The 12,649-nt window shown below is 43.4% G+C and overlaps 1 protein-coding gene across 1 annotated transcript in view; it reads left to right on the plus strand.

Moving 5' to 3' along the window:
* LOC130290721 (sodium/hydrogen exchanger 2-like) overlaps nt 1-12,649 on the plus strand; it is a 74,811-nt gene that overhangs the window by 25,320 nt on the left and 36,842 nt on the right. Inside the window, exons 9-11 of the mRNA XM_056538731.1 lie at nt 6,450-6,552; nt 8,178-8,321; nt 10,422-10,482. Coding sequence (XP_056394706.1) covers nt 6,450-6,552; nt 8,178-8,321; nt 10,422-10,482 — 308 coding nt within the window. The remainder of the gene's footprint in view (nt 1-6,449; nt 6,553-8,177; nt 8,322-10,421; nt 10,483-12,649) is intronic.

Genomic DNA, 12,649 nt, shown 5'->3' on the forward strand with positions numbered 1-12,649 from the left:
CCTGGTATTGAGTATACACCTGGTATTGATTATACACCTGGCATTTAGTATACACCAGGTATTGAGTATACACCTGGCATTGATTATACACCTGGCATTGAGTATACACCTGGTATTGCGTATACACCTGGTATTGCGTATACACCTTGTATTGATTATACACCTGATTTTGAGTATACACCTGGCATTGAGTATACACCTGGCATTGAGTATACACCTGGCATTGAGTATACACCTGGTATTAAGTATACACCTGGCAATGATTATACACCTGGCAATGATTATACACCTGGCATTGAGTATACACCTGGCATTGAGTATACACCTGACATTGAGTATACACCTGGTATTGAGTATACACCTAGTATTAAGTTTACACCTGGCATTGAGTATACACCTGACATTGAGTATACACCTGGCATTGAGTATACACTTGGCATTGAGTATACACCTGGTATTGAGTATACACCTGACATTGAGTATACACCTGACATTGAGTATACACCTGACATTGAGTATACACCTGGCATTGAGTATACACCTGGTATTGAGTATACACCTGATATTGAGTATACACCTGGCATTGAGTATACACCTGGTATTTAGTATACACCTGGTATTGATTATACACCTGGCATTTAGTATACACCTGGTATTGAGTATACACCTAGCATTGATTATACACCTGGTATTGAGTATACACCTGGTATTGAGTATACACCTGGTATTTAGTATACACCTGGTATTGAGTATACACCTGGCATTGATTATACACCTGATATTTAGTATACACCTGGTATTGAGTATACACCTGGTATTTAGTATACACCTGGTATTGATTATACACCTGGCATTGAGTATACACCTGGTATTGAGTATACACCTGGCATTGAGTATACACCTGGCATTGAGTATACACCTGCCATTGATTATACACCTGGCATTGAGTATACACCTGGCGTTGATTATACACCTGATATTTAGTATACACCTGGTATTGAGTATACACCTGACATTGAGTATACACCTGGCATTGAGTATACACCTGGCATTGAGTATACACCTGGCATTGATTATACACCTGGTATAGTATACACCTGGCATTGATTATACACCTGGCATTGAGTATACACCTAGCATTGAGTATACACCTGGCATTGAGTACACACCTGGCATTGAGTACACACCTCGTATTGAGTATACACCTGGCATTGTGTATACACCTGGCATTGAGTATACACTGGCATTGATTATACACCTGGCATTGAGTATACACCTGGCATTGATTATACACCTGGTATTGAGTATAGACCTGGCATTGAGTATAGACCTGGCATTGAGTATAGACCTGGCATTGAGTATAGACCTGGCATTGAGTATACACCTGGTATTGCGTATACACCTGGCACTGAGTATACACCTGGTATTGATTATACGCCTGGTATTGCGTATACACCTGGTATTGAGTATACACCTGGCATTGATTATACACCTGGCATTCAGTATACACCTGGCAATGATTATACACCTGGCATTGAGTATACACCTGGTATTGAGTATACACCTGGCATTGAGTGTACACCTGGTATTGAGTATACACCTGGCATTGAGTATACACCTGGTATTGAGTATACACCTGGCATTGATTATACACCTGGCATTCAGTATACACCTGGCATTGAGTATACACCTGGCATTGATTATACACCTGGTATTGAGTATACACCTGGCATTTAGTATACACCTGGTATTGAGTATACACCTGGCATTGATTATACACCTGGCATTCAGTATACACCTGGCAATGATTATACACCTGGTATTGAGTATACACCTGGCATTGAGTATACACCTGGCATTGATTATACACCTGGTATTGAGTATACACCTGGTATTGAGTATACACCTGGTATTGAGTATACACCTGGTATTGCGTATACACCTGGCATTGAGTATACACCTGGTATTGAGTATACACCTGGCATTGATTATACACCTGGCATTCAGTATACACCTGGCAATGATTATACACCTGGTATTGAGTATACACCTGGCATTGAGTATACACCTGGCATTGATTATACACCTGGTATTGAGTATACACCTAGTATTGAGTATACACCTGGTATTGAGTATACACCTGGCATTGAGTATACACCTGGTATTGCGTATACACCTGGCATTGAGTATACACCTGGTATTGAGTATACACCTGGCATTGATTATACACCTGGTATTGAGTATACACCTGGTATTGAGTATACACCTGGCATTGAGTATACACCTGGTATTGAGTATACACCTGGCATTGAGTATACACCTGGCATTGTGTATACACCTGGTATTGAGTATACACCTGGCATTGAGTATACACCTGGTATTGAGTATACACCTGGCATTGAGTATACACCTGGTATTGAGTATACACCTGGTATTGATTATACACCTGGCATTGAGTATACACCTGGTATTGAGTATACACCTGCCATTGAGTATACACCTGGCATTGAGTATACACCTGGCATTGAGTATACACCTGCCATTGAGTATACACCTGGCTTAAAGAGGAACAGCACATTATAAGTAATGATTCATATTCCCGTTACTTTCCATTACAAGAGTTTTCGGGATCCAGACACCACAAACCAAGAAATGATGAATCCTTGAGAATTGTCTTACCTGGATACAATTGTAACAACCGCTCACCTCTGAGTAGTTTAGGGTCACAGGAGGTGGGCACAGAGTAAGCTGAGTGGGCACTGACAGAAAAAGGTGTCTCTAAGTCCTGAGAACTAAAGGACAAGCTAACAGCCTCCTTGTGCTTATTCTTCTCAGAAAACTGGATCTTTCCCAAAGACCCCTAGTAACGAGGGATGGGGGGGGGGGGGGGGGAGGATATAGGCAGACAATTACTTAATTTAACTATTTGGTAAAAATTCCACCAGTCCTACCTGGGCACAGGGGCAGAATGACCCCATTATTGGGCTGCTGGTAGGACACGACGGAATAAATAATCAAAGAGTCAGTTCTGGACTTTGACCACTAGATGTCAGCAGAGCAGCACAAATCTGCAGAATCTCCTACAGACTGTGACATTGTGCAGGTTATTCTCCAATGTTTGTACAGACCCCTAGAGAATTCATTTAATACTACAAGTCCCAGCATGCCCTGACAGACTGCTACTGTTTATTAGTCCTCTCATTGTCAGTGGGATGTTGTCTCAGCAGCTCCCCGATTCCTCTCCCTCTCCTATTAGGAAGTTATGTAGTCCTCTCATTGTCAGCGTAGTGTTGTCTCAGCAGCTCCCGACTCCTCCGTCTCTCCTGACAAAGATATGTAGTCCTTTTCTTTGTCAGTGGGATGTTGTCTCAGCAGCTCCCCGATTCTTCTCCCTCTCCTATTAGGAAGTTATGTAGTCCTCTCATTGTCAGAGTGGTTTTCACTCAGCAGTTACCTGGCTCCTCACTCTCTTCCATCAGAAAGTTGTGTAGTCCTCTCATTGTCAGTGTGGTATTGTCTCAGCAGCTCTCCGGTTCCTTACCCTCTCCTGACAGAAAGTTATGTAGTCCTCTCATTGCTAGTGTGGTGTTGCCACAGCAGCTACCCCGACTTCTCTATCAGGAAGTTGTGTATTCCTTTCATTGTCTGTGTGGTGTTTTTTCAGAAGCTCCCTGACAGGAAGTTGTGTAGTCCTTTTAATTCCAGTGTGGTGTTGTCTCAGCAGCTCCCCGACTCCTCTCTCCTCACAATAAGTTTGATAGTCCTCTCATTTTCAGGGTAGTGTTGTCCCTGCAGCTGCCCAGCTTCTTACTCTCTCCTGACAGGAAGTTGTGTAGTCCTTTCATTGTCAGTGTGGTGTTGTCTCAGCAGCTCCCCGACTCCTCTCTCCTCACAATAAGTTGGATAGTCCTCTCATTTTCAGGGTAGTGTTGTCTCTGCAGCTGCCCAGCTTCTTCCTCTCTCCTGACAGAAAGTTGTGTAGTCCTCTCATTGTCAGTGTGGTGTTGTCTCAGCAGCTCCCTGACTCCTCCCTCTCTCCTGAGATGACGGATCATCTTCTGCTGTCTCATGAAGCATGGCTGGATCTTATCGCTCTAGCTCCGCCTCCTGAGTGATGTCATCACCTCTGACCACCCCTTAGAGCCTACATGCACATCTCCCTGTCATATACACATATACATATTTTTGGGACATTAGGGAAAAAATAGGTGCGGTTTACGCATGCTGCCTTGTGCTGAAAAATGCCACAGGCAGAGGAACAGACAAGGAATGAATACAGCAGGTGCAGCAACCTCACTGTGCGATAGTCTGCCGTCAAATAAGATGTTCTGCAGCAGATCTTGGCAGGAAACTGGCAGGGAGTATTAAGGTGGGAGGACTATGATGAAGCGCTGAGGGAAAGCAATGCATTCTGGGAATTGTAGTACTGAACAACTGCTCAGCAAGGAAGTATTAAGGACAGAGACCCCAAAACAAATGGGGGCAGACAGGTGAGTGATGCTGTATGCTCCTTCAGCATTTCTATGTTTATCAGGGATACTCTGGTGGAAACTTTTTATTTTTAATCAACTGGTGCCAGAAAGTTAAACAGATTTGTAAATTACTTCTATTAAAAAAAATCGTAATCCTTCCAGCACTTATTAGCTGCTGAATACTACAGAGGAAATTCTTTTCTTTTTGGAACACAGAGCTCTCTGCTGACATCACGACCACAGTGCTCTCTGCTGACACCTCTGTCCATTTTAGGAACTGTCCAGAGCAGCATATGTTTGCTATGGGGACTTTCTCCAACTCTGGACAGTTCTTAAAATGGACAGAGATGTCAGCAGAGAGCACTGTGCTCGTGATGTCAGCAGAGAGCTCTGTGTTCCTCTGTAGTATTCAGCTGCTAATAAGTACTGGAAGGATTAAGATTTTTTAATAGAAGTAATTTACAAATCTGTTTAACTTTCTGGCACCAGTTGATTAATAAAAAATAAAAAAAAATGTTTTCCACCGGAGTACCCCTTTAACCCCTTAACGACGCAGGACGTATATTTACGTCCTGCGCCGGCTCCCGCGATATGAAGCGGGATCGCGCCGCGATCCCGCATCATATCGCGTCGGTCCCGGCGCTAATCAACGGCCGGGACCCGCGGCTAATACCACACATCGCCGATCGCGGCGATGTGCGGTATTAACCCTTTAGAAGCGGCGGTCAAAGCTGACCGCCGCTTCTAAAGTGAAAGTGAAAGTGACCCGGCTGCTCAGTCGGGCTGTTCGGGACCGCCGCGGTGAAATCGCGGCGTCCCGAACAGCTGATCGGACACCGGGAGGGCTCTTACCTGCCTCCCCGGTGTCCGATCGACGAATGACTGCTCCGTGCCTGAGATCCAGGCAGGAGCAGTCAAGCGCCGATAATGCTGATCACAGGCGTGTTAATGCACGCCAGTGATCAGCATTAGAGATCCGTGTGTGCAGTGTTATAGGTCCCTATGGGATAACAATGATCAGTATAAGAGATCAGTCCCTATGGGACCTATAACACTGCAAAAAAAATGTAAAAAAAAAGTGTTAATAAAGGTCATTTAACCCCTTCCCTAATAAAAGTTTGAATCACCCCCCTTTTCCCATAAAAAAAATAAAACAGTGTAAAAAAAATAAAAAATAAACATATGTGGTATCGCCGCGTGCGTAAATGTCCGAACTATAAAAATATATCATTAATTAAGCCGTACGGTCAATGGCGTACGCGCAAAAAAATTCCAAAGTCCAAAAAAGCGTATTTTTGTCACTTTTTATATCATTAAAAAATGAATAAAAAGTGATCAAAAAGTCCGATCAAAACAAAAATCATACCGATAAAAACTTCAGATCACGGCGCAAAAAATGAGTCCTCATACCGCCCCGTACGTGGAAAAATAAAAAAGTCATAGGGGTCGGAAGATGACATTTTTAAACGTATAAATTTTCCTGCATGTAGTTATGATTTTTTCCAGAAGTGCGACAAAATCAAACCTATATAAGTAGGGGATCATTTTAACCGTATGGACCTACAGAATAAAGATAAGGTGTCATTTTTACCGAAATATGCACTGCGTAGAAACGAAAGCCCCCAAAAGTTACAAAATGGCGTTTTTTTTTTCGATTTTGTCGCACAATGATTTTTTTTTCTGTTTCGCCGTGCATTTTTGGGTAAAATGACTGATGTCACTGCAAAGTAGAATTGGCGACGCAAAAAATAAGCCATAATATGGATTTTTAGGTGGAAAATTGAAAGGGTTATGATTTTTAAAAGGTAAGGAGGAAAAAACGAAAGTGCAAAAACGGAAAAACCCTGAGTCCTTAAGGGGTTAAGCTTCATGTACTTGTACTGGCCCTTTAAGCTATATATATATATATATATATATATATATATATATATATATTTATATTTATTTATATATATTTATTCTTTTAACCCCTTTTAGTCGATGTTACAACCAGTCACCGACCAGAGTGAAATTTTCTGCCAAGGAGAAGGACGACATACAGAGAATACTGTCCGTGAGTCTGTATCAGATAAGGAAAACGGTGAGCGCAGTCATGTGACCATAACAGTGCATGGTGGGAACTGACGCAAAACTTAAAGGATAGATGTGACTATTCATTATAGCAGTGTTTCCCAACCAGGGTGCCTCCAGCTGCTGCAAAACTACAACTCCCAGCATGCCCAGACAGCCAACGGCTGTCCGGGCATGCTGGGAGTTGTAGTTTTGCAGCAGCTGGAGGCACCCTGGTTGGGAAACACTGGCTTAAAGGGGTATTCCGCCCCTAGACATCTTATCCCCTATGCAAAGGATAGGGGATAAGATGTCAGATCGCCGTGGTCCCGCTGCTGGGGACCCCGGGGATCGCTGCTGCAGCACCCCGATCGCTCTGCACGTAATGACGGGCGATACAGGGGCCGGAGCATCTTTACGTCACGGCTCCGCCCCTCGTGATGTCACGGCCCGCCCCCGTCAATACAAGTCTATGGGAAGGGGGCGTGGCGGAGGCACCCTGGTTGGGAAACACTGGCTTAAAGGGGTATTCCGCCCCTAGACATCTTATCCCCTATGCAAAGGATAGGGGATAAGATGTCAGATCGCCGTGGTCCCGCTGCTGGGGACCCCGGGGATCGCTGCTGCAGCACCCCGATCGCTCTGCACGTAATGACGGGCAATACAGGGGCCAGAGCATCTTTACGTCACGGCTCCGCCCCTCGTGATGTCACGGTCCGCCCCCCGTCAATACAAGTCTATGGGAAGGGGGTGTGGCGGTCGTCACGCCCCCTGCCATAGACTTTCTTTAAGAGGATGGTCCGTGATGTCATGAGGGGCGGAGCCATGATGTCATGCTGCTCTGTCCCCTGTATCGCCCGTCATTACGCACAGAGCGAACTCGCTCTGTGCAGTAATGATAGCGCGGTGCCGCAGCAGCGATCCCCGGGGTCCCCAGCAGCGGGACCACGGCGATCTGACATCTTATCCCCTATCCTTTGGATAGGGGATAAGATGCCAGGGGCGGAATACCCCTTTAAAGGGGTAATCCAGTGGAAAACCTTTTTTTTAATTTTTTTATTTTTTATGAACTGGTGCCAGAAAGATTTGTAAATGACTTCTATTAAAAAATCTTTACCCTTCCAGTACTTTTTAGCAGCTGTATGCTACAGGGGAAATTCTTTTCTTTTTGAATTTCTTTTTTTGTCTTGTCCACAGTGCTCTCTGCTGACACCTCTGTCCGTATCAGGAACTGTCCAGAGCAGGAGAGGTTTGCTATGAGGATTTTCTCCTGCTCTGGACAGTTCCTGATACGGACAGAGGTGTCAGCAGAGAGCACTGTGGAAAAGACAAAAAAAGAAATTAAAAAAGAAAATAATTTCCCCTGTAGCATACAGCTGCTAAAAAGTACTGGAAGGGTAAAGATTTTTTAATAGAAGTAATTTACAAATCTGTTTCACTTTCTGGCACCAGTTGACTTAAAAAATAAATAAAAAAAAAATAATAATTCCACCGGAGTGCCCCTTTAAAGCAATGCAATATACCTAAAATATAACACCTATCGCAGATTCACATAGACTCTTACAGGTGCTAAATGGGTCCAGAGTGTCAGGAACCTGTAGAATTGTAAACGCAGCTCTGGATGTGACTGGAGTGACAGTAAAGCGTTTCTTACAGACCGCGACGTACAGTAGGCACACGCTGGCTGCAGATCTCGGGGCCAAACAAGCCAAGGAAATCCTGATCCGCCGAAACCAGAGTCTGCGTATTAATGTCAACAAATACGAGGAGCTGCGCAGGAAGCACAGGACAGCTGCACAGGTCTGTTACAATGTATCAGTCTGGGGTCCAGGATGTTTAGCTCACAGAGCATTGTCTAGACTGGATACAATTGTATATACTTCTCAGCTGAGAGCAGGACTAGTTATGTACAATGTATCAGTCTGGAGTCTGGGGTGTTTAGCTCACAGAGCATTGTCTAGACTGGATACAATTGTATCACTTCTCAGCTGAGAGCAGGACTAGCTATGTACAATGTATCAGTCTGGAGTCCAGGGTGTTTAGCTCACAGAGCATTGTCTAGACTGGATACAATTGTATATACTTCTCAGCTGAGAGCAGGACGAGCTATGTACAATGTATCAGTCTGGAGTCCAGGGTGTTTAGCTCACAGAGCATTGTCTAGACTGGATACAATTGTATCACTTCTCAGCTGAGAGCAGGACGAGCTATGTACAATGTATCAGTCTGGAGTCCAGGATGTTTAGCTCACAGAGCATTGTCTAGACTGGATACAATTGTATATACTTCTCAGCTGAGAGCAGGACTAGCTATGTACAATGTATCAGTCTGGAATCCAGGATGTTTAGCTCACAGAGCATTGTCTAGACTGGATACAATTGTATCACTTCTCAGCTGAGAGCAGGACGAGCTATGTACAATGTATCAGTCTGGGGTCCAGGATGTTTAGCTCATAGAGCATTGTCTAGGCTGGATACAATTGTATATAGTTCTCAGCTGAGAGCAGGACTAGCTATGTACAATGTATCAGTCTGGAGTCCAGGATGTTTAGCTCACAGAGCATTGTCTAGACTGGATACAATTGTATATACTTCTCAGCTGAGAGCAGGACTAGCTATGTACAATGTATCAGTCTGGAGTCCAGGGTGTTTAGCTCACAGAGCATTGTCTAGACTGGATACAATTGTATATACTTCTCAGCTGAGAGCAGGACGAGCTATGTACAATGTATCAGTCTGGAGTCCAGGGTGTTTAGCTCACAGAGCATTGTCTAGACTGGATACAATTGTATCACTTCTCAGCTGAGAGCAGGACGAGCTATGTACAATGTATCAGTCTGGAGTCCAGGGTGTTTAGCTCACAGAGCATTGTCTAGACTGGATACAATTGTATATACTTCTCCGCTGAGAGCAGGACGAGCTATGTACAATGTATCAGTCTGGAGTCCAGGGTGTTTAGCTCACAGAGCATTGTCTAGACTGGATACAATTGTATATACTTCTCAGCTGAGAGCAGGATGAGCTATGTACAATGTATCAGTCTGGAGTCCAGGGTGTTTAGCTCACAGAGCATTGTCTAGACTGGATACAATTGTATCACTTCTCAGCTGAGAGCAGGACTAGCTATGTACAATGTATCAGTCTGGAGTCCAGGATGTTTAGCTCACAGAGCATTGTCTAGACTGGATACAGCTTTTACAAACGCTCTTAGATGTGAGAAGTGTGAAGCTTTGATGGCTTTTTAAGCTCTGCATATAAACCAGAATGCACCCATTCACTCACAGCAAGCAGAGATCTTAGAAATGGTGTGAAATAAAATAGAAAGCCTTCTGTATAAGTTGGGGAAATAGAATCCCCCCTTTAATATGGGATAGACATTGATTTATAACGTAAAGGTTCGTTTACACATACATAATCCGCAGCACAATCATGCTTGTTGTCAGTGAATAGGTGCATTCTCAGCCAGAGTTCAAAAAGCTGTTATGGCTCCACACGAATGATGAAGCAGAATGACCCCTTTATAATGCTGCGGACAGAGAGGCAGTTCTGGACGTTGACCACTAGATGTCAGCAGAGCAGCACAAATCTGTAGAGTCTCCTATAGACTGTAAGAAGAGGCTTACTCTCCAGTGCAGGGTTCCCCAGCCAAGGTGCCTCCAGCTGTTGCAAAACTACAACTCCCAGCATGCCAAGACAGCCAACGGCTGTCTGGGCATGCTGGGAGTTGTAGTTTTTCAACAGCAGAAAGCTCCCTGGTTGGGAAACACTGCTCCTAAATTTGTGCAGACCCCCTATCGTAACGATCCTCAACCTGTGGCTTCCAGGGCATGCTGGGACTTGTAGTGTCGCAATCAATCACACAACACCAAGATTTCTGTTCTTTTTCTCTTCTACATCACAGAGCGCAACAATGTTACAAAGAGGAGCTGAGGGGAAGTCAAGACTATTCCGATCATTAACCGGTGAGTAAAGGGAGAGAACTAGTTATATATGGAAAAGATAGGGTTAAATTTAGTAGATGTGACCTGCAGTCCTATGTAACACCACAGATAACACAGTGATAACTCTCTGAGTACAGATAATGTATAGATGTGACCTGCAGTCCTATGTAACACCACAGATAACAGTGATAACTCTCTGAGTACAGATAATGTATAGATGTGACCTGCAGTCCTATGTAACACCACAGATAACACAGTGATAACTCTCTGAGAACAGATAATGTATAGATGTGACCTGCAGTCCTATGTAACACCACAGATAACAGTGATAACTCTCTGAGTACAGATAATGTAGTAGATGTGACCTGCAGTCCTATGTAACACCACAGATAACACAGTGATAACTCTCTGAGTACAGATAATGTATAGATGTGACCTGCAGTCCTATGTAACACCACAGATAACACAGTGATAACTCTCTGAGAACAGATAATGTATAGATGTGACCTGCAGTCCTATGTAACACCACAGATAACAGTGATAACTCTCTGAGTACAGATAATGTATAGATGTGACCTGCAGTCCTATGTAACACCACAGATAACACAGTGATAACTCTCTGAGTACAGATAATGTATAGATGTGACCTGCAGTCCTATGTAACACCACAGATAACACAGTGATAACTCTCTGAGTACAGATAATGTAGTAGATGTGACCTGCAGTCCTATGTAACACCGCAGATAACACAGTGATAACTCTCTGAGTACAGATAATGTAGTAGATGTGACCTGCAGTCCTATGTAACACCACAGATAACAGTGATAACTCTCTGAGTACAGATAATGTATAGATGTGACCTGCAGTCCTATGTAACACCACAGATAACCCAGTGATAACTCTCTGAGTACAGATAATGTAGTAGATGTGACCTGCAGTCCTATGTAACACCACAGATAACACAGTGATAACTCTCTGAGTACAGATAATGTAGTAGATGTGACCTGCAGTCCTATGTAACACCACAGATAACAGTGATAACTCTCTGAGTACAGATAATGTAGTAGATGTGACCTGCAGTCCTATGTAACACCACAGATAACAGTGATAACTCTCTGAGCACAGATAATGTATAGATGTGACCTGCAGTCCTATGTAACACCACAGATAACAGTGATAACTCTCTGATTACAGATAATGTAGTAGATGTGACCTGCAGTCCTATGTAACACCACAGATAACAGTGATAACTCTCTGAGTACAGATAATGTATAGATGTGACCTGCAGTCCTATGTAACACCACAGATAACAGTGATAACTCTCTGAGTACAGATAATGTATAGATGTGACCTGCAGTCCTATGTAACACCACAGATAACAGTGATAACTCTCTGAGTACAGATAATGTAGTAGATGTGACCTGCAGTCCTATGTAACACCACAGATAACAGTGATAACTCTCTGAGTACAGATAATGTATAGATGTGACCTGCAGTCCTATGTAACACCACAGATAACACAGTGATAACTCTCTGAGTACAGATAATGTAAAAGATGTGACCTGCAGTCCTATGTAACATCACAGATAACAGTGATAACTCTCTGAGTACAGATAATGTAAAAGATGTGACCTGCAGTCCTATGTAACACCACAGATAACACAGTGATAACTCTCTGAGTACAGATAATGTATAGATGTGACCTGCAGTCCTATGTAACACCACAGATAACACAGTGATAACTCTCTGAGCACAGATAATGTAGTAGATGTGACCTGCAGTCCTATGTAACACCACAGGTAACACAGTGATAACTCTCTGAGTACAGATAATGTATAGATGTGACCTGCAGTCCTATGTAACACCACAGATAACACAGTGATAACTCTCTGAGCACAGATAATGTAGTAGATGTGACCTGCAGTCCTATGTAACACCACAGGTAACACAGTGATAACTCTCTGAGTACAGATAATGTATAGATGTGACCTGCAGTCCTATGTAACACCACAGATAACAGTGATAACTCTCTGAGTACAGATAATGTATAGATGTGACCTGCAGTCCTATGTAACACCACAGATAACAGTGATAACTCTCTGAGTACAGATAATGTATAGATGTGACCTGCAGTCCTATGTAACACCACAGATAACACAGTGATAACTCTCTGAGTACATATAATGTA

Source organism: Hyla sarda, chromosome 9, assembly GCF_029499605.1.
Source record: "Hyla sarda isolate aHylSar1 chromosome 9, aHylSar1.hap1, whole genome shotgun sequence".
NCBI classification, from domain to species: domain Eukaryota; kingdom Metazoa; phylum Chordata; class Amphibia; order Anura; family Hylidae; genus Hyla; species Hyla sarda.